The 22,770-nt window shown below is 50.8% G+C and overlaps 1 protein-coding gene across 4 annotated transcripts in view; it reads right to left on the bottom strand.

Annotated features, from left to right (window-relative positions):
* Positions 1-22,770, bottom strand: part of slc6a2 (solute carrier family 6 member 2) — a 251,088-nt gene that overhangs the window by 91,327 nt on the left and 136,991 nt on the right. For all 4 annotated transcript variants that reach the window (XM_085991382.1, XM_085991383.1, XM_085991385.1 and 1 more), the window contains 2 exons: positions 7,236-7,374; positions 3,612-3,746 (listed from right to left, as the gene is read on the bottom strand). In XM_085991382.1, coding sequence (XP_085847508.1) covers positions 3,612-3,746; positions 7,236-7,374 — 274 coding nt within the window. The remainder of the gene's footprint in view (positions 1-3,611; positions 3,747-7,235; positions 7,375-22,770) is intronic.

Genomic DNA, 22,770 nt, shown 5'->3' on the forward strand with positions numbered 1-22,770 from the left:
GTTAAGGCGGCAAATGGTATGTTGGCCTTCGTAGTGAGAGGGTTTGAGTACAGGAACAAGGAAGTCTTGCTGCAGTTGTACAGGGCGTTGGTGAGACCACATCTGGAGTATTGTGTGCAGTTTTGGTCGCCCTTTCTGAGGAAGAATGTTCTTGCCATGGAAGGAGTGCAGCGAAGATTCACCAGGCTGATACCTGGGGTGGCAGGAATGACGTATGAGGAGAGATTGGGTCGACTGGGCTTGTACTCATTGGAGTTTAGATGAATGAGAGGGGATCTCATTGAAACTTATAAAATTCTAACAGGACTAAACAGACTAGATGCTGGAAGGATGATCCCGATGGTCGGGGGAGTCCAGAACCAGGGGTCACAGTCTAAGGATAAGGGGTAAGCCATTTAGGACAGAGATGAGGAGGAATTTCTTCACCCAGAGAGTGGTGAACCTGTGGAATTCTCTGCCAAAGAAGGCAGTAGAGGCCAATTCATTAAATATATTCAAGAAGGAGTTGGATATATTTCTTAAGGCTAAAGGGATCAAGGGATATGGAGAGAAGGCAGGAACAGGGTACTGAATTTGGATGATCAGCCATGATCTCATTGAATGGCGGGGCTAAATGGCCTACTCCTGCTCCTATCTTCTATGTTTATGTTTCACACTGAGGACACCCTCCATCGTGTTGTGTGGCACTACCACCGTGCTAAATGGGATAGATTCAGAACAGATCTAGCAGCTCAAAACTGGCCATCCATGAGGCGCTGTGGGCCATCAGCAGCAGCAGAATTGTATTCCAGCACAATCTATAACCTCATGGTCTGGCACATCTCTCACTCTACCATTATCATCAAGCCAGGGGACCAACCCTGGTTCACTGAGGAGTGTAGAAGAGCATGCCAGGAGCAGTACCAGGCAGACCTAAAAATGAGATGCCAACCTGGGGAAGCTACAACACAGGACTAAATGCATGATAAACAGCAGAAGCAGCATACTAATAGACAGGGCTAAGCGATCCCCCAACCAACGGATCAAATCAAAGCTCTGCAGTCCTGCCACATCCAGTTGCCAATGGTGGTGGACAATTAAACAACTAATGGGAGGAGGAGGTTCCATGAACATCCCCATCCTCAATGATGGTGGAGCCCAGGATGTGAGTGCAAAAGACAAGGCTGAAGCATTTGCAACCATCTTCAGCCAGAAGTGCTGAGTGGATGATCCATCTCGGCCTCCTCCTGACGTCCCCACCATCATGGAAGGCAGTCTTCAGACAATTTGATTCACTCCACGTGATATCAAGAAATGGCCGAGTGCACTGGATACAGCAAAGGCTATTGGTCTCAACAACATCCGGCTATTGTGCTGAAGACTTGTACTCCAGAACTAGCCCGCCTCTAGCCAAGCTGTTCCTGTACAGCTACAACACTGGCATCTGCTCAAAATAGTGGAAAATTGCCCAGGTATGTCCTGTCCACAAAAAACAGGTCAAATCCAATACGGCCAATTACCGCCCCATCAATCTACCGCCTCATCAGTCTACTTTCAATCATCAGCAAAGTGATGGAAGGTGTCATCGACAGTGCTATCAAGCAGCACTTACCAATAACCTGCTCACTAATGCTCAGTTTGGGTTCCGCCAGGACCACTCGGCACCAGACCTCATTACAGCTTTGGTCTAAACATGGACAAAAGAGCTGAATTCTAGAGGTGAGAGTGACTGCCCTTGACATCAAGGCTGCATTTGACTGAGTGTGGCATCAAGGAGCCCCAGTAAAATTGAAGTCAATGGGAATCAGGGGGAAAACTCTCAACTGGCTGGAGTCATACCTAGCACAAAGGAAGATGGTTGTGGTGGTCAATCGTCACAGTTCCAGGACATCGCTGCAGGAGTTCCTCAGGGCAGTGTCCTGGGCCCAACCATCTTCAGCCGCTTCATCAATGACCTTCCCTCCATCATAAGGTCAGAAGTGGGGATGTTCGCTGATTATTGCATAGTGTTCAGTTCCATTCACAACTCCTCAGATAATGAAGCAGTCTGTGCCCGCATGCAACAAGACCTGGACAACATTCAGGCTTGGGCTGATAAGTGATAAGTAACATTCGCGCCACATAAGTGCCAGGCAACAACCATCTCCAACTAAAGAGAGTCTAGCCATGTCCCTTTGACATTCAATGGCATTACCATCGCCGGATCCCCCACCATCAACATCCTGGGGGGGTCACCATTGACCGGAAACTTAACTGCACCAGCCACATAAATACTGTGGCTACAAGAGCAGGTCAGAGGCTGGGTATTCTGCGGCAAGTGACTTACCTCCTGACTCCCCAAAGCCTTTCCACCATCTACAAGGCACAAGTCAGGAATAATGGAATACTCTCCACTTGCCTGGATGAGTGTAGTTCCAACAACACTCAAGAAGCTCGACACCATCCAAGACAAAGCAGCCTGCTTGATTGGCACCCCATCCACCACCTTAAACATTCACTCCCTCCACCACCGGCGCACCGTGGCTGCAGTGTGTACCATCTACAGGATGCACTGCAGCAACTTGCCAAGGCTTCTTTAACAGCACCTCCCAAACCCGCGACTTCTACCACCTAGAAGGACAAGGGCAGCAGGTGCATAGGATCACCACCATTTCCAAGTTCCCCTCCAAGTCACACAGCATCCTGACTTGGAAATATATCACCGTTCCTTCATCGTCACAGAGTCAAAATCCTGAAACTCCCACCCTTAGCGCACTGTGGGAGTACCTTCACCTCATGGACTGCAGTGGTTCAAGAATGCAGCTCCCCACCTTCTCAAGGACAATTAGGGATGGGCAATAAATGCTGGCCTTGCCAGCAACACCTACATCCCGTGAATGAATAATAAAGGAACCCAATCTGGAGGCTCAAACAGGAAGAATAGCCACTTGGGCAGGTCACTAGAAGGCTGACAATGCCCATGAAACTGTGATTCAGCACATCATCTGCCTTTGGAAGAGATCGAATAAATTGCAAAAAATTGGGAGGGGGTGAGAGAACTATTTTAATATATGTGGAAGCTTAACTATAACTGGAGCTTGCAGGTATGGACTGAGTCTTGAGATAATTTGAAAGGGATTTTGAGAACAATCCAAAAATGATGAGACTCACAGAAGATCTGTCACTGTGAACTCCTTTCACTTAAAAAAATGTTTTAATCTGCTGCAGTTCAGCACGCAGAGACACATATAGGATCAGAGCTTCAGTGTACACAGGACACAAGAATGTCAGCCAAAAGCAGTGGCATGGGTCTGGAGACCTTTGAATATTTGTTTTGCCCTAGAATACTTCTGCCTACCATCCACCCCTTAAACTAAGAATTGTAAAAGATAATTGAAATAGCGCGAGCGAAACAAATTTAATGGTTATTTAAATGTACAGAGAACACTAACCATTTGTCCTTGCACTGCATACTCCCATATCCTTTACAAACCTGAAATATCATACTGAATAGAATACAAACTATAGTGTACAGAATCATAAGGCATTCAATATCAGAGACAATACTAACACAGGATCCTATTTAAAATGAGTCAATCACAAATCTACTCAATTGCTTTCCATTTTTCATTAGGCAGATTGGAAGAATCTACCTGAGCTTCCTTCAGGCGTTCAAGGTCAATGCTGAGGTAGGCCTTGATCCCGTTCATTGCACCCGGCAGTGTGATTCCATGGATCAACAGCACAAATAACACCATATAGGGCATGGTCGCTGTGATCCACACCACCTGCAGAAGAAGCCAAAAAGACACATGCACTTTATTCCATTTTAATCAATCACTGTCCCTGATCTAACATTGCAGAAACAGAAAAACTGAGCTAAAGCCATGACATTTCAGCCCTCCTGTCCGATTCTTCAGAGATATCACAAACTGAATGCTTATTTTAAATTTGAAAATGGATAGTCGAATCCAAACTACAACAATACTCCATATGTTGCCCATTTAAAATTTGAAAATGAATAAATTCTCTCATCCAGCAGTCAGCTATATAAGTTGCATCACTGTTTGTTCAATAGTGCACGTGACAAAATTATATCCCAGCTTCAAAAAAACCTGGTACAAGAGGCTGCTGTGCCGCAGCAACATAACTGAGTGACGACATGTACTTGTTTACCAATAGAAATTATGTGCATGTCACACTGTGTATATGCTTATTTTAATTTTATCACCAGCATTTATTAGTTTCAGGCACACCACTGCATTGTTGCCCCAGGCCACCGATTGTCCCTTCCCCACCCGCCACATGCAAGTGACAGTGAAGAGGTGGAGCCTGGTGTCTGCACCTTCTATCACTGCTCCCACCAGGGACTACCAGTGGCGGAAGGCCTGGCAGAGAGAGAGAGGACTCAGTAGTGGGCCCTTCTCCCTCTCCTCAACCCTGGATCACTCATCAAATAAAGGCCTCTGCAGCGCTGCTGACATTTTCCTTCCCTGACAGTGGTGGTGGGGATTCTGATGGTAGCCCGCCCTGCATATATAATGACTCCCCCCCCGGCAAAACCCAGGAAAATGGGTCAGGGTGGGGTCAGTCCAATGGGGTGAAGTCCCACCCAGACCCTCTTGGAGCAGGTTGAGAAAAGTCTAGACCCGCATCTACCAGACCTTTTAAGTATGCAGATGTGTTGAAATAAAACTGGAGTTTTATAAAAGTACTTTGCTCAATGTCATCGCAAACAACTACGATTAGTACGAATTTGATGATCTCTATCGGTTTGGTTGCTTTTAAAGTCAAACTTACCGAATAGATCTAAACACCATTTGCTTTATTTTTGGTTGTTGGCCTGGTCTGGAATGGTTCTGGGTGTTCTACAATAATTTGAATGTTGGACATACTGTACAAACTAGGAACAGAAGCACGGGCAGGGAATACTGTTGCTGATGAGTATCAAAATATAAAAAGAGAAATCCTGCCTAAAAAATATTACCTTTTAAATGATTTTTAGAATGACATAATATGGCACTGAAATTTAGCATGACCGCCAACTCTGAACCTCCCACTGAATTTACAGCAGGAGTCCGGGAAATCCCTGGCGGAATATTAGTGTATCTGTGCAGTGAATAAGCCAATGCAAGGAACTCAGTCACAGCTTTGTACTGTGGTAACCACCACGCTGAGAGATTTGAGCGCATTAGGTTAACATGGATTAAAAAGTATAGATTTTTTGAGACAACGGCAATCCATGTAAACAGTTTGATGAGTTACATATTTGTTGCCTTGTATGAGACTCTCTGATTCTAGGTGTCAGTCCATTTTGGACTTTAAACAACACCTTTTTATGGTCCAACTTCAAAGGAATTTAAAGTGGATCACAAGAAAACATTTTGCTACACTCTGAAGAAATATAGGCCTAGAAATTTGATCACGCTGTGCCCATTTTTCAGGCTCTAAGTGGCCTCTTAAGCCTCCAATATGAGGGGCAGGAAACACTCATTTTTGGGTGCGGTCGTATTTCTAGGCCAAGTAAAGTTGACGTGTCAACTGCATGACAGCATACTGACTTACGTTGTACCCTTTACTTGCTGGAAAACAGTAAAAATGTTAACTGTAAAACTATTTCAAAGTAAAAAATATCCAGATGCTCACTTCAGTTTTGAATTTCTTCGTAACAGCCCGATTCAAATACCTGCACTGTTTCTGTTCTGCTTTTGCAAACAGTACATCAAGTACACGCTGTGTCAGAAAGTGAACAGCATATAAATGCCAGGGATATCAAATCTGTTTTGGTTTAATGAAATGTGACTTGAAGTGCATCTCCTGTGAAAAGAGGTTACAATGGACCCTCTCACTGGAAGCCCATCAGTTAACTGCAGTAAATATTATCAGATTAAAGATCACCCATGCGCTATTATTGTTGCTTACAAACCAAACATTTTGAAAAGCGAAGCTACTCATGACTTTTTTTTCCCCAAAATGCCAATGAGAATTTTTTTTCTGCATTTTCTACCCTCTGCTTAGGAACACAGGCATAGGCCATTCAACTCCTCGAGCCTTGTTCAATTAGATCATGGCTGATCTGTATCATAACTCCATTTACCCGCCTTGGTTTCATATCCCTCAATACCCTTACCGAACAAAATTCTATGAAACTCAGTTTTGAAATTTTCAACTGACCTAACCTTAACAGTTTCTTGGGGGTGGTGGGGAAAGAGTTCCAGATTTCCACTACCCTTTGTGTGAAGCAGTGCTTCCTGACATCACACCTGAATGGCCTAGGTTTATGTCCTCTGAAGGCACTGACTTATGTTGTTTCATGGTTTGATAGGTGTCTGTCATTTGTCAGAACCTCATTCAAGTGGTCATTCTTCAGGTGTGAAGCAGGCAATGATTCACCCATGGGGAGGCATCACAGCAAGTCCAACCTTGTCCTCACCTGATGACCACACACCTTTACTTCCCAGCAGGGATCAGTGGATACTGTTCAGGAGTGAGGATCCTGGGTGGTTTTACTTCTTCTTGCATTCGCAGTGCTCCCATCCCCATTCTGATTAAGATCAACTAACGACACGGACTGAGAATTGAACTCGAGGCCTTTCTGGTTTGGGGAGATTAATACTATAACAGGTGGTGCATTAACCCACCAAGTCTCCAATGCCAATGTTAATTATACTTTTTTTTAAATGTAGGGTTAAAATAATTTTCAGCTGAACCAGTATTAAGTTAGTTCAGCCAGAGTTGTAAACTCCTTTAAACTCCAAACAAGAACTCAGCAGAAGTATACAGTTACATCAATGACTGATACAATGATCAAAATAATCCTTCATTTCACCAATGTAAGGTAGAAACAAAGCAATGGAACTGGGGTGGGAGAGGAGGTGATTGCAGTGATGGTTGAAGAGGGGGTTTTGTCACAAGTTGGGGCAGAATCCAGATTGGTCAGGTTTCCACTCTTAATTTCCACCTACAAATTGTGCTCTTCAAATGTTTAACCAGAACAAAATTAAAACAAATAACACGGAAAATCTTTCATCTGGTACACTGTTTATCTGGCTACAGAGTCGAAAACTAAATTAGCAAAATTAAACATCTAACTTTTAATGAGTTGGTGAATTGTTAGTTCCAATTGGAGAAGCTCTTTATTTTGCAGGTAATGAAGTGTTTCAGGTCAGTTTGCTTCTTACCAGACTTGAGGGTACTTCTGTACCGGGTTTTGTCTGAAAAAATACAAATTTTTCTCAATTAACACATTTTTGATTATGAGAAGTAGAACATTCTACCTTTCCTGAAGTCTTTACCCCTTTCCAGAGGCTGAAGTAGACAATGATTACCACAACAAGCAAGCAGAGGGAAAGCTGCCACCTCGGCAATCCCAAGTTATGAATTCCAGCACTTTCATGGAGATGGAGAACTCCACGCCTATAGAATCAAAATATCAACAATTATGAGTAAGAGGCTATAGAGAAAGATGCCGATTTGCCTTTATAACATAACTGCAACATTCAATTGAAAATGTCTTATTGAAATGACTGTTTATATCAATCTAACTTACCCTAGCCCATTAATTTCAATTGTAACCATTTCACTTATTTCAAACCCATTGAACACCTGCAAGAATATAATAATGTCAGAAAACATAGGGAACTGGGTGGTGCACTGTGATTTGGTTTCAGATCCAGTGCAGGCTGGTGTAATGGAAGTCTCCCCACTGGCTGTAAAGGTCCTACGTGAAATAAGTTTGGACAGTCTCAATGCAGTTCCACGTCGGCACAGGTCTACAACACAAAACTGCCCCTAATTTGGCACTAATTGGGAACATGCCTAGGTAAGTCGAAGGATGGGTGACATGGGAAATGGAAATCAATGCCACATTCCAATTGTGATCAGTGTTCGGAGTTTGGGATCGAGGCATATTACTGGGGCTGTGTAGTGGGAACTTTACTCTGTATCTAGCTGTGCTGTAGTTCTGTCGGTACTGCGTTATGCTGACACTGATTGCCTGAAATAAAAGTGATATACAAGAAACTCTTTTTATCCGGCACTGATGGGACCGGCGTGGTGCCGGTTGATCAAGAAGTCCGGATTACAGAGAAGTATACTTACTAAGGTACGAGGTACACGGCCACAGATCCAGGCGTCCCTGTTGCATGGGAACAGGTGAAGGAACCCCGGTTACACGGCCACAGATCCAGGAACCCCAGTTACACGGCCACTAATATGAAGTAGAACTTACCTGAACCTACTCCTGAATTTTGCCGGTTAAGCGAGATTTCCGGTTATTTAGGTGCCGGTAAAGAGAGAGTTTCCTGTATAAACATTTATACACAGCCCGCTGGTATGTATAAATATCTATAAAATAAAATTTCCAGCACCTTTGATCCTATGCTTAACATTTTCATTTCATTCAAACCCAAGATTTTTATTGAGATAGGTGTACATAGCTGTAAAGGGAAAACCCCAAATTTTGGGGGGATAGTATACACAAAATGTAAAACAAATCCTTTCCATGCTGTGTGCTCTCTCAAACTATCAGAATAGACACAACTTCTCCAAAATGTCAATGAAAAAAGTTTTCTGTGAACTTTCTATCTCTAGTTATAAAATAGGATTTAAAAGGACTGTACAAAGCACTGGCCATTTCTTAATTTTTTAAACAAACTTAGACATTTTCATAATATATTGTGATACAAAAATGCTACTGCAGCCATTTTCGGGTTAAACTGGGACATCTTGGGCTGAATGTCATTACTGCAGTACCACCACTAAATACCATTGGTATCATGATATGTAATGCTAATACTATTTAGTGATGTGCAGACTAAGGTCATATTGTAATTCCTCATTAGTATTTACAGGCCTCTATAATGTGGTACTTTATACAGGACAGAAACAAGCAAACAGCCATTAAGAACAAAAGAAATAGGAGCAGGAGTTGGCTATATGGGCCCTCGAGCCTGTTCCACCATTCAATAAGATCATGGCTGATCTTCAACCTCAACTCCACTTTCCCGCCCGATCCCCATATCCCTTGATTCCCTTAGTGTCCAAAAATTTATCGCTCTCAGCCTTGAATATACTCCAAGACAGAACATCAACAGCCCTCTGGGGTAGAGAATTCCAAAGATTCGCCACCCTCCGAGTGAAGAAATTCCTCCTCATCTCCGTCTTAAATGGCCGACCCCTTGTTCCGAGACTGTGCCCCCTGGTTCTAGATTCTCCAGCCAGGGGAAAACAGCCTCTCCGCATTGACAAATGGCCATTATTGCACCCTAGCAAATCACACATGTAGTTGTTCTGTTTTATTTTACATCACTGTCACATGGCCCTCGAATTAACCTCAGTCACAACAATAAAATAATCTCATAGGCAGCTCAGCACTGCTGAAATGCTTACTACTCTCACATATTTTTCTTCTTGAAGCAGTATTTGGGAGTTGTGTGTTCAGGGTAACTTGCTGCTTCAACACCTCCTGCGCTCTATGGCCATTCCTTGCCAGTGCTCCAGCACCAATGCATGGCCAAAATCTATTTAAATCACCATTACAATATTCAATTAGCAGTACTGAAAGCCTTTGTGAACTCCAAATAAAACAGATTTTAGAAACCATGGTGCACAGAGTCTACCAAGGTTAGAATTGTGCCTTTTAAAAAAAAAAATCAGGATTCAAAGAATTCACAGGTAGTAACTCCACTCCTGTCTGCAGGATCTGATGATATTTTGTTCCATGCAGAATACCTGCATCATTTACATGATTATTCTAATGGGTGACTCTACGGCAGAGATTTTGAGACCTCCCGGCCGGCAAAAGTTGAACGGAAGTGCCACAAATATGGTGAGGAATGAATTACCGCCATGTTCCTGCTGTCGCTATGGCCGGGCGGTTACGTCATCAGGCACCGACTGCAATTTTAACTCAGTCCTGGGCGAGGGCTTTCCAGCCAAGCTGAAGCAAGTCAGAAGAGGGTTGGGATGCGAGGAGCCCCTGAAAGGGAAGTTTGCAGGAGTGCTCCTCTGGGCCCCACAGGGAAAGTTTAGGCCTCCCTGGCCCCTCCCATGCCGTCTCCAGGAACTCCCTTCTCCACACCTACCCACATGCCAGTGGAAACCTGCTGGGAGTTAGAGCCAACCTCAGTGAGTGTTGGCCAGCTATTTGACCATGCGGGGAGGGGTTAGATGGAGGAGTGGCATCACAGCTGATGCCAACCCTGTCTTCACCCAATCATAGAATGATACAGCACAGAAGGCCATTTTACTCACATGCACATTTGCCAAGAGGGTCAATGGCTATGGAGAGGAATAATCACTCACAGTTTACTCCCTCTCAATAGACCAGGAACACAGACACCAATTGTAGTTATGACTGAGGTCTGCTAACTCTTACTATGTAGAGAGCAATCCAGGAATTCCTGGTTTGTATTGCTATGAATATCAGGCGGAGGAGTTACTTACTGATGCACCGGGGAAGCTGGAACTAGCATTTCTCCTCCTTGCATTCATTGTCTGTCTATATAATTCCAGTCAGTCTAAGTTTTGTCTACGTCAATTCAACACGGAAAATATTAGTATAGAGCATCTGAACTTAACTCCGATCCAGTTGCATTACTTCCAAGGCCCATAAAATAAGTGTCACAACAGCTGATGAATGTACTGGCTGCAGTGTAGCAGCTGGAACTGATAAGATGCAATGTGGGCCATGCGATTACAATGTTAGAACATGCATTGAAACTGCTCTATATCGATAGACTTGCATAAGTTCTACCTTTCAGGCAAGTAGAGATGTACCAGTAAGTGTATCACATGTGCAACTGGGTGAGACAGGGCACACTCATTGCATGCTCTTAGTATCTTGCTACATCACTGCTCATCGACGGGCACACATACACAATCTGGCACATATGTGTCTACACACGAATAGTATCACTCCACATTTTGAAGGCAACTGGAGCAGCCAATATATAAAAGCAAAATACTGCGGATGCTGGAAATCTGAAATAAAAACAGAAAATGCTGGAAATACTCAGCGGGTCAGGCAGCATCTGTAGAGAGAGAAACAGAGTTAACGTTTCAGGTCAATGACCCTTCATCAGAACTGGAAAAAGTTGGAGATGTAACAGGTTTTTAAGCAAGTGTAGGGGCAGGGAGAGGGGGGAGGGGAGGAGAGAACAAAAGGGAAGGTCTGTGATAGGATGGAAGGCAGGAGAGATTAAGAGTCAAAAGGGATGATGATGCAAGGCAAAAGGAGATGGTAATGGGACAAGTTAAGCAACAAAAGATGACTCTAGATGAAGTGCAAATGACAATGGCAGAATCATCAACAGCTGCCATGTGAGAGAGAAAACAATGATAGGGGCCGAGGTTATGGTATGAAATTGTTGAACTCTATGTTGAGTCCAGAAGGCTGTAAAGTGCCTAATCAAAAGATGAGATGCTGTTCCTCGAGCTTCATTGGAACAGTGCAAGGACAGAGGGGTCAGAGTGGGAGTGAAGTGGAGAATTAAAGTGACAGGCGACCGGAAGCTCGGGGTCACCCTTACGGACTTAACGGAGGTGTTCCGCAAAGCGGTCACCTAATCTGTGTTTGGTCTCCCCAATGTAGAGGAGACCACATTGTGAACAGCGAATACAGTATACTAAATTGCAAGAAGTACAAGTAAATCGCTGTTTCACCTGGAAGGAGTGTTTGGGGCCCTGGACAGTGGGAAGGGAGGAGGTAAAAGGGCAAGTGTTGCATCTCCTGCGCTTGCATGGGAAGGTGCCGGGTGAAGGGGAAGGGGTGTTGGGGGTGATAGAGGAGTGGACCAGGGTGTTGTGGAGGGAGCGGTCACTTCGGAATGCTGAAAGGGGAGGTGAGGGCAAGATGTGTTAGGTGGTGGGATCACGCTGGAGGTGGCGGAGGATGATCCGTTGAATGTGGAGGCTGGTGGGGTGAAAGGTGAGGACAAGGGGAACCCTATCGTGGTTCCAGGAGGGAGGGGAAGGGGTGAGAGCAAAAGTGCGGGAAATAGAATGGACACAGTCAAGGGCTGTGTCATCCATGGTAGAGGGGAATCCTCTGTTGAGGAAAAAGGAAGACATGTCAGAAGCACTAGTATGGAAGGTGGCATCGTCAGAGCAGATGCGGCGGAGACAGAGAAACTGGGAGAATGGAATAGAGTCCTTGCAGGAATTGGGGTGGGAGGAAGTGTAGTCCAGGTAGCTGTGGGAGTCATATAGGCTTATAGTGAATGTTTGTCAATAGCCTGTCCCCAGAGATGGAGACAGAGAAGTCGAGGAAGGGAAGGGAAGAGTCGAAGATGGACCATGTGAAGGTGAGGGAACAGTGGAAATTGGAAGCAAAGTGAATGAAATTTTTTAGTTCAGGGCGAAAGCAAGAAACAGCACCAATACAGTCATCAATGTACCAGAAAAAGAGGTGAGGAAGGGGACCTGAGTAGGACTGGGACAAAAAATGTACCACATATCCCATGAAAAGGCAGGCATAGCTAGGATCCAAAATAACAACAGAAAACGCTGGAAAAACTCAGCAGGCCAGGCAGCATCCGTGGAGAGAGAAACAGAGTTAACGTTTCAGGTCAAAGACCTCTCATCAGAACTGGAAAAAAAGCAGGAAATGGAACAGATTTTAAAGCAAGTTTAGGGGCTGGGAAATGGGGGAGGGGATGAAAGAACAAAAGGGAAAGTCTGTGATAGGATGGAAGGCAGGAGAAGTAAAGAGGCATTAAGAGATATTCAAGGCAAGAGGCGATGGTAATGGGACAGGTTAAGAAACAAAGGATGGTTCTAGATGAAGTGTAAATGTTAGGAATGCCCGCCTCGAAGAAGTTCTGCTCTTCTCTCCGAAGGGATTTCCGTTTGTCTCTTCAACCTTGTTCATCTTCATTGCTTTCAGTTTCCCTTCTCTTGTTTGATCACAGACCTTCCCTTTTGTTCTTTCATCCCCTCCCCCATTTCCCAGCCCCTAAACTTGCTTTTAAATTTGCTCCATTTCCTGCTTCTTTCCAGTTCTGACGAAAGGTCTTCGACCTGAAACGTTAACTCTGTTTCTCTCTCCACGGATGCTGCCTGGCCTGCTGAGTTTTTCCAGCGTTTTCTGTTGTTATTTCAGATTTCCAGCATCTGCAGTATTTTGCTATTGTATAGCTAGGACCCATGCGGGTTTCCATAGCAACACCTTTAATTTGGAGGAGGTGAGTGGAGTCAAAGGAAAAGTTGTTCAATGTGAGAACAAGTTCAACCAGGCGAAGGAGGGTGGTGGTGGAAGGGGACTGGATGGGCCACTCTTCAAGGAAGAAGCAGAGCACCCTCAGGCCATCTTGGTGGGGGATGGAGGTGTCGAGGGATTGGACGTCCATAGTGAAAAGGAAGACGGTTGGGGCCAGGAAACTGGAAACTGTTAAAGTGTCAGGGGGCGTCGGAAGAGTCGCGGATGTAGGTGGGAAGAGACTAGACAGGGGAAGAAAAAATAGAATCGAGATAGAAAGAAATCAGTTCCGTGGGGCAAGAACAGGCTGAAACGATGGGTCTATCAGGGCAGTCCTGTTTGTGGATCTTGGGAAGGAGGTAGAAGTGGGCTGTGTGGGGTTGGGGGACTATGAGGTTGGTGGCCGTGGAGGGAAGATCTCCAGAGGAGATGAGGTCAGTGACAGTCTTGGAAATGAGGGCTTGATGTTCGGCAGTGGGGTCATGGTCCAGGGAGAGGTAGAAGGAGGTGTTAGAGAGTTGGCATTCTGCCTCCATTAGGTAGAGGTCAGTTCATCAATATATGTTGGGTGGTGTTCTGGCCAATGGAAATTAGTTTGTTATTTAATGGGTCTTACCCACACCAGCCACATAAGTGGAAGCAGGACATCGGATTCAGTTTAGAACGGATTCCAGCAATGTGCCTGAAATCACACCTCAGAAGTGCACCAGTATAAAATTTACATTTCTATTTCTCACGTCTGTTTTGCATCTCAGTTAGGGCTAAATAATCATTACTTTTGTGTTGTGAAATGGTGCTAGAATTCTAAGATCTCTCCAGATGCCTCATCAATTTCATACAATGAGCCGTACATACTGTACCAGGAAAGACCCACTTTGATCCCTGGTCTGTGGTGAGTTAGCTGATCCAGAGGCTGTGGCAGAGCTGCTGAAATTTGTCTCAATGCCTTTGGGTTTTGAAATGGAAAAATTGACTCAGGTTCCCACTCCTGATTACTGAATGCCAAATGCTAGAAATTGTATTGTCATGTCCAAGATTTTGCCAGACCACGAGAAATGCACATATATATATATATATATAAATATAAAAGACCTCTTCTGTCTGTCTGTTCGAAAGTTATAGAGCGTACCTACACGCGCGTCACAGCAAAAGAAAGCTTACTATTACGGACCGGTCATAGGCGTATTTACGTTTCGGCCGGACAAAAATTGCGCCCGTGGTATCCAAAAAACGTTCAAAATTCCGCTCATTAGCATCTCATTAGCGATAGAGTGACGTCGAGGTCGACCAATCGTACGCCGGGTTCCTGGCGCGTGCGTGCAGGCCCTCCTACAGTCGAGTGACGGGACAATTGACCAATCCTACGCTTCGGTGACCTGACGGTCGACCAATCGGTGCGTGTGTGGGCGGGCCTTATCGTTCTGAACCGAGGTGAGTGTCAGCCATCTTGATTCCATTCTTTTTCCCGCTTTCTGCGTTTTTCTTTTCAAACCTAAATTTCCAGCAAAAAAAAATTGCTTTTATTAAATTGTTTGTAAATATTTTCTCTAACCTGAAGATTCTTTTTCCTACCTTTCCCCGTTTTTGTAAGGCCTCAGAACCTAGGCCTCAAAGCCTGGGCCTCTCCTGCCCAGCCACGCCCGAGCTAGGTAATTGTCCCACGGCTTCTGCTAAGCTCCCCCCCGGCCCCGACACCCCCCGTCGTCACGTTACCCGGGGCAACGGCGTCAGCCACGAGGGTCACGGGACATACACAGGGTGCGTGCGCAGCAGGAGCAGCTGAGACGCGGCGTCTCTCTCTGTTCCCTGCTCGGCTCGGGCGGGGGGGCGGGGCTCTCGGGAGTGCGGATCTCGGGCAGGGCTTGGAGAGCGTGAAGGGTTACCCCGGCAACCGGGCCCGCCGGCCGTCTCTCACAGCCGCAATCGGCGGTCTTGAAACCAACTCGGGAGGGCGGGGCTCCGGAGAGCGGGAGGGCAGGGCTCTGGAGGGCGGGAGGGCCGTGCTCGGGAGGGCGGGGCTCAGGACATCGGGGGGCGGGGCTCGGGAGATCGGGGGGGCGGGACATCGGGAGGGGGGCTAGGGGACTCCCCCTCTCCTCCTCCCCTCCCTCCCTCCCCTCCCTCCTCACCCCCCCCTCCCTCCTTCCCCTCCCTCCTTCCGCCCCCCTCCCTCCTTCCTCCCCCCTTCCCCCTTCCTCCCCCTTCCCCCCCTTCACCCCAGGTCGCTCTCTCTCTTCCCCCCCAGTCGCTCTCTCTCTTCCCCCCCAGTCGCTCTCTCTCTTGCCCCCCAGTCGCTCTCTCTCTTGCCCCCCAGTCGCTCTCTCTCTTGCCCCCCAGTCGCTCTCTCTCTTGCCCCCCAGTCGCTCTCTCTCTTGCCCCCCAGTCGCTCTCTCTCTTGCCCCCCAGTCGCTCTCTCTCTTGCCCCCCAGTCGCTCTCTCTCTTGCCCCCCAGTCGCTCTCTCTCTTGCCCCCCAGTCGCTCTCTCTCTTGCCCCCAGTCGCTCTCTCTCTTGCCCCCAGTCGCTCTCTCTCTTGCCCCCCAGTCGCTCTCTCTCTTGCCCCACAGTCGCTCTCTCTCTTCCCCCACAGTCGCGCTCTCTCTCTTCCCCCAGTCGTTCTCTCTCTCTTCCCCCAGTCGCTCTCTCTCTCTTCCCCCCAGTCGCTCTCTCTCGCTCTCTTCCCCCCAGTCGCTCTCTCTCGCTCTCTTCCCCCCAGTCGCTCTCTCTCGCTCTCTTCCCCCCAGTCGCTCTCTCTCGCTCTCTTCCCCCAGTCGCTCTCTCTCGCTCTCTTCCCCCCAGTCGCTCTCTCTCGCTCTCTTCCCCCCAGTCGCTCTCTCTCGCTCTCTTCCCCCCAGTCGCTCTCTCTCGCTCTCTTCCCCCCAGTCGCTCTCTCTCGCTCTCTTCCCCCCAGTCGCTCTCTCTCGCTCTCTTCCCCCCAGTCGCTCTCTCTCGCTCTCTTCCCCCCAGTCGCTCTCTCTCGCTCTCTTCCCCCCAGTCGCTCTCTCTCGCTCTCTTCCCCCCAGTCGCTCTCTCTCGCTCTCTTCCCCCCAGTCGCTCTCTCTCGCTCTCTTCCCCCCAGTCGCTCTCTCTCGCTCTCTTCCCCCCAGTCGCTCTCTCTCTCTCTCTTCCCCCCCAGTCGCTCTCTCTCTCTCTTCCCCCCCAGTCGCTCTCTCTCTCTCTTCCCCCCCAGTCGCTCTCTCTCTCTCTCTTCCCCCCCAGTCGCTCTCTCTCTCTCTCTTCCCCCCCAGTCGCTCTCTCTCTCTTCCCCCCAGTCGCTCTCTCTCTCTCTCTCTTCCCCCCCAGTCGCTCTCTCTCTCTCTCTCTTCCCCCCCAGTCGCTCTCTCTCTCTTCCCCCCCAGTCGCTCTCTCTCTCTTCCCCCCCAGTCGCTCTCTCTCTCTTCCCCCCGTCGCTCTCTCTCTCTTCCCCCCCAGTCGCTCTCTCTCTCTTCCCCCCCAGTCGCTCTCTCTCTCTTCCCCCCCAGTCGCTCTCTCTCTCTTCCCCCCCAGTCGCTCTCTCTCTCTTCCCCCCCAGTCGCTCTCTCTCTCTTCCCCCCCAGTCGCTCTCTCTCTCTTCCCCCCCAGTCGCTCTCTCTCTCTCTCTCTTCCCCCCCAGTCGCTCTCTCTCTCTCTCTCTTCCCCCCCAGTCGCTCTCTCTCTCTTCCCCCCCAGTCGCTCTCTCTCTCTTCCCCCCCAGTCGCTCTCTCTCTCTTCCCCCCGTCGCTCTCTCTCTCTTCCCCCCCAGTCGCTCTCTCTCTCTTCCCCCCCAGTCGCTCTCTCTCTCTTCCCCCCCAGTCGCTCTCTCTCTCTTCCCCCCCAGTCGCTCTCTCTCTCTTCCCCCCCAGTCGCTCTCTCTCTCTTCCCCCCCAGTCGCTCTCTCTCTCTTCCCCCCCAGTCGCTCTCTCTCTCTTCCCCCCCGTCGCTCTCTCTCTCTTCCCCCCCAGTCGCTCTCTCTCTCTTCCCCCCCAGTCGCTCTCTCTCTCTTCCCCCCCAGTCGCTCTCTCTCTCTTCCCCCCCAGTCGCTCTCTCTCTCTTCCCCCCCAGTCGCTCTCTCTCTCTTCCCCCCCAGTCGCTCTCTCTCTCTTCCCCCCCAGTCGCTCTCTCTCTCTTCCCCCCCAGTCGCTCTCTCTCTTCCCCCCCAGTCGCACTCTCTCTCTTCCCCCCCAGTCGCTCTCTCTCTCTTCCCCCCCAGTCGCTCTCTCTCTCTTCCCCCCCAGTCGCTCTCTCTCTCTTCCCCCCCAGTCGCTCTCTCTCTCTTCCCCCCCAGTCGCTCTCTCTCTCTTCCCCCAGTCGCTCTCTCTCTCTTCCCCCCCAGTCGCTCTCTCTCTCTTCCCCCCAGTCGCTCTCTCTCTCTTCCCCCCAGTCGCTCTCTCTCTCTTCCCCCCAGTCGCTCTCTCTCTCTTCCCCCCAGTCGCTCTCTCTCTCTTCCCCCCAGTCGCTCTCTCTCTCTTCCCCCCAGTCGCTCTCTCTCTCTTCCCCCCAGTCGCTCTCTCTCTCTTCCCCCCAGTCGCTCTCTCTCTCTTCCCCCCAGTCGCTCTCTCTCTCTTCCCCCCAGTCGCTCTCTCTCTCTTCCCCCCAGTCGCTCTCTCTCTCTTCCCCCAGTCGCTCTCTCTCTCTTCCCCCCAGTCGCTCTCTCTCTCTTCCCCCCAGTCGCTCTCTCTCTCTTCCCCCCAGTCGCTCTCTCTCTCTTCCCCCCAGTCGCTCTCTCTCTCTTCCCCCCAGTCGCTCTCTCTCTCTTCCCCCCAGTCGCTCTCTCTCTCTTCCCCCCAGTCGCTCTCTCTCTCTTCCCCCCAGTCGCTCTCTCTCTCTCTTCCCCCCAGTCGCTCTCTCTCTCTTCCCCCCAGTCGCTCTCTCTCTCTTCCCCCCAGTCGCACTCTCTCTCTTCCCCCCAGTCGCACTCTCTCTCTTCCCCCCAGTCGCTCTCTCTCTCTTCCCCCCAGTCGCTCTCTCTCTCTTCCCCCCAGTCGCTCTCTCTCTCTTCCCCCCAGTCGCTCTCTCTCTCTTCCCCCCAGTCGCTCCCTCTCTCTTCCCCCCAGTCGCGCTCTCTCTCTCTTCCCCCCAGTCGCGCTCGCTCTCTTCCCCCCAGTCGCTCTCTCTCGCTCTCTTCCCCCCAGTCGCTCTCTCTCGCTCTCTTCCCCCCAGTCGCTCTCTCTCGCTCTCTTCCCCCCAGTCGCTCTCTCTCGCTCTCTTCCCCCCAGTCGCTCTCTCTCGCTCTCTTCCCCCCAGTCGCTCTCTCTCGCTCTCTTCCCCCCAGTCGCTCTCTCTCGCTCTCTTCCCCCCAGTCGCTCTCTCTCGCTCTCTTCCCCCCAGTCGCTCTCTCTCGCTCTCTTCCCCCCAGTCGCTCTCTCTCGCTCTCTTCCCCCCAGTCGCTCTCTCTCGCTCTCTTCCCCCCAGTCGCTCTCTCTCTCTCTCTTCCCCCCCAGTCGCTCTCTCTCTCTCTCTCTTCCCCCCCAGTCGCTCTCTCTCTCTTCCCCCCAGTCGCTCTCTCTCTCTCTCTTCCCCCCAGTCGCTCTCTCTCTCTCTCTCTTCCCCCCCAGTCGCTCTCTCTCTCTTCCCCCCCCAGTCGCTCTCTCTCTCTCTCTCTTCCCCCCCAGTCGCTCTCTCTCTCTCTCTCTTCCCCCCCAGTCGCTCTCTCTCTCTCTTCCCCCCCAGTCGCTCTCTCTCTCTTCCCCCCAGTCGCTCTCTCTCTCTCTCTTCCCCCCCAGTCGCTCTCTCTCTCTTCCCCCCCAGTCGCTCTCTCTCTCTTCCCCCCCCCAGTCGCTCTCTCTCTCTTCCCCCCCAGTCGCTCTCTCTCTCTTCCCCCCCAGTCGCTCTCTCTCTCTTCCCCCCCAGTCGCTCTCTCTCTCTTCCCCCCCAGTCGCTCTCTCTCTCTTCCCCCCAGTCGCTCTCTCTCTCTTCCCCCCCAGTCGCTCTCTCTCTCTTCCCCCCAGTCGCTCTCTCTCTCTTCCCCCCCAGTCGCTCTCTCTCTCTTCCCCCCCAGTCGCTCTCTCTCTCTTCCCCCCCAGTCGCTCTCTCTCTCTTCCCCCCCAGTCGCTCTCTCTCTCTTCCCCCCCAGTCGCTCTCTCTCTCTTCCCCCCCAGTCGCTCTCTCTCTCTTCCCCCCCAGTCGCTCTCTCTCTCTTCCCCCCCAGTCGCTCTCTCTCTCTTCCCCCCCAGTCGCTCTCTCTCTCTTCCCCCCCAGTCGCTCTCTCTCTCTTCCCCCCCAGTCGCTCTCTCTCTCTTCCCCCCCAGTCGCTCTCTCTCTCTTCCCCCCCAGTCGCTCTCTCTCTCTTCCCCCCCAGTCGCTCTCTCTCTTCCCCCCCAGTCGCACTCTCTCTCTTCCCCCCCAGTCGCTCTCTCTCTCTTCCCCCCCAGTCGCTCTCTCTCTCTTCCCCCCCAGTCGCTCTCTCTCTCTTCCCCCCCAGTCGCTCTCTCTCTCTTCCCCCCCAGTCGCTCTCTCTCTCTTCCCCCAGTCGCTCTCTCTCTCTTCCCCCCCAGTCGCTCTCTCTCTCTTCCCCCCAGTCGCTCTCTCTCTCTTCCCCCCAGTCGCTCTCTCTCTCTTCCCCCCAGTCGCTCTCTCTCTCTTCCCCCCAGTCGCTCTCTCTCTCTTCCCCCCAGTCGCTCTCTCTCTCTTCCCCCCAGTCGCTCTCTCTCTCTTCCCCCCAGTCGCTCTCTCTCTCTTCCCCCCAGTCGCTCTCTCTCTCTTCCCCCCAGTCGCTCTCTCTCTCTTCCCCCCAGTCGCTCTCTCTCTCTTCCCCCCAGTCGCTCTCTCTCTCTTCCCCCAGTCGCTCTCTCTCTCTTCCCCCCAGTCGCTCTCTCTCTCTTCCCCCCAGTCGCTCTCTCTCTCTTCCCCCCAGTCGCTCTCTCTCTCTTCCCCCCAGTCGCTCTCTCTCTCTTCCCCCCAGTCGCTCTCTCTCTCTTCCCCCCAGTCGCTCTCTCTCTCTTCCCCCCAGTCGCTCTCTCTCTCTTCCCCTCAGTCGCTCTCTCTCTCTCTTCCCCCCAGTCGCTCTCTCTCTCTTCCCCCCAGTCGCTCTCTCTCTCTTCCCCCCAGTCGCACTCTCTCTCTTCCCCCCAGTCGCACTCTCTCTCTTCCCCCCAGTCGCTCTCTCTCTCTTCCCCCCAGTCGCTCTCTCTCTCTTCCCCCCCAGTCGCTCTCTCTCTCTTCCCCCCAGTCGCTCTCTCTCTCTTCCCCCCAGTCGCTCCCTCTCTCTTCCCCCCAGTCGCGCTCTCTCTCTCTTCCCCCCAGTCGCGCTCGCTCTCTTCCCCCCAGTCGCTCTCTCTCGCTCTCTTCCCCCCAGTCGCTCTCTCTCGCTCTCTTCCCCCCAGTCGCTCTCTCTCGCTCTCTTCCCCCCAGTCGCTCTCTCTCGCTCTCTTCCCCCCAGTCGCTCTCTCTCGCTCTCTTCCCCCCAGTCGCTCTCTCTCGCTCTCTTCCCCCCAGTCGCTCTCTCTCGCTCTCTTCCCCCCAGTCGCTCTCTCTCGCTCTCTTCCCCCCAGTCGCTCTCTCTCGCTCTCTTCCCCCCAGTCGCTCTCTCTCGCTCTCTTCCCCCCAGTCGCTCTCTCTCGCTCTCTTCCCCCCAGTCGCTCTCTCTCTCTCTCTTCCCCCCCAGTCGCTCTCTCTCTCTCTCTTCCCCCCCAGTCGCTCTCTCTCTCTCTCTTCCCCCCCAGTCGCTCTCTCTCTCTTCCCCCCAGTCGCTCTCTCTCTCTCTCTTCCCCCCAGTCGCTCTCTCTCTCTCTCTCTTCCCCCCCAGTCGCTCTCTCTCTCTCTTCCCCCCCAGTCGCTCTCTCTCTCTCTTCCCCCCCAGTCGCTCTCTCTCTCTCTCTCTTCCCCCCCAGTCGCTCTCTCTCTCTTCCCCCCAGTCGCTCTCTCTCTCTCTCTTCCCCCCAGTCGCTCTCTCTCTCTCTCTCTTCCCCCCCAGTCGCTCTCTCTCTCTTCCCCCCCCAGTCGCTCTCTCTCTCTCCCCCCCCAGTCGCTCTCTCTCTCTCTCTCTTCCCCCCCAGTCGCTCTCTCTCTCTCTCTTCCCCCCCAGTCGCTCTCTCTCTCTTCCCCCCAGTCGCTCTCTCTCTCTCTCTCTTCCCCCCCCAGTCGCTCTCTCTCTCTTCCCCCCCAGTCGCTCTCTCTCTCTTCCCCCCCCCAGTCGCTCTCTCTCTCTTCCCCCCCAGTCGCTCTCTCTCTCTTCCCCCCCAGTCGCTCTCTCTCTCTTCCCCCCCAGTCGCTCTCTCTCTCTTCCCCCCCAGTCGCTCTCTCTCTCTTCCCCCCCAGTCGCTCTCTCTCTCTTCCCCCCCGACTCGCTCTCCCTCTCTCTCTCTCTTCCCCCCCAGTCGCTCTCTCTCTCTCTCTCTTCCCCCCCAGTCGCTCTCTCTCTCTCTCTTCCCCCCCAGTCGCTCTCTCTCTCTTCCCCCCAGTCGCTCTCTCTCTCTTCCCCCCAGTCGCTCTCTCTCTCTCTCTCTTCCCCCCCAGTCGCTCTCTCTCTCTTCCCCCCCAGTCGCTCTCTCTCTCTTCCCGCCCCCAGTCGCTCTCTCTCTCTTCCCCCCCAGTCGCTCTCTCTCTCTTCCCCCCCAGTCGCTCTCTCTCTCTTCCCCCCCAGTCGCTCTCTCTCTCTTCCCCCCCAGTCGCTCTCTCTCTCTTCCCCCCCAGTCGCTCTCTCTCTCTTCCCCCCCGACTCGCTCTCCCTCTTCCCCCCCCCACTCGCTCTCTCTCTTCCCCCCCACTCGCTCTCTCTCTTCCCCCCCACTCGCTCTCTCTCTTCCCCCCCCACTCGCTCTCTCTCTTCCCCCCCCCACTCGCTCTCTCTCTTCCCCCCCAGTCGCTCTCTCCCTTCCCCCCCAGTCGCTCTCTCCCTTCCCCCCCAGTCGCTCGCTCTCTTCCAACAACAACATGCCCTCGAAAAAGCCTCGGCACCGCCGGGCACTCCAGCTAGTCTATCTATATCTATCTATCTATATATATAAATAAAAGACCTCTTCTGTCTGTCTGTCTGTCTGTCCGTTCTCTATACACGCAAAAGTTATAGAGCGTACCTACACGTGTGTTACATAAAAATAAAGCTTACAATCAGTCTCTCTCTCCTTTCCCGTCTCTCTCTCCCCCCCCCAGTCTCTCTCTCTCCCCCGTCTCTCTCTCTCCCCCGTCTCTCTCTCTCCCCCATCAGTCTCTCTCTCTCCCCTCAGTCTCTCTCTCTCCCCAGTCTCTCTCTCCCCCCCTCAGTCAAATTTTCAAATTCAAATTGCTTTATTGGCATGATAAGGTACATCTTATGTTGCCAAAGCATCAAAATACATTTATGGTTGAACACATAAACGCAGTTCTATTCATACAGTGTATAAACAGGTATATCCCTGAGTGTATAAATATACATTCGCCTTGTTTATATATACTCTTTTCTTAGTTTACTGGTTGTCCCTCTGTTCATGGCAAGCTGTAACTTAGTGTGCCGCCAGTGTTACACAGCTTCTCTCCTCCCCCAGTAGGAATGGGAGTTTTTGGTTGTCATTCAGATTTCTGAATTCAGGGCATATTTGTGAGAATTTTTGGTAGAAATTCTCCCTGATGCCCTGATATTTTCCACAGGCTGTGAGGAAGTGCATCTCTGTCTCCACTAATCCCTGACTGCAGTGAGAGCATATCCTGTCTTCTCTTGGCA

Source organism: Somniosus microcephalus, chromosome 6, assembly GCF_052327205.1.
Source record: "Somniosus microcephalus isolate GS21.2 chromosome 6, FLI_Smic_1.0, whole genome shotgun sequence".
NCBI lineage: Eukaryota > Metazoa > Chordata > Chondrichthyes > Squaliformes > Somniosidae > Somniosus > Somniosus microcephalus.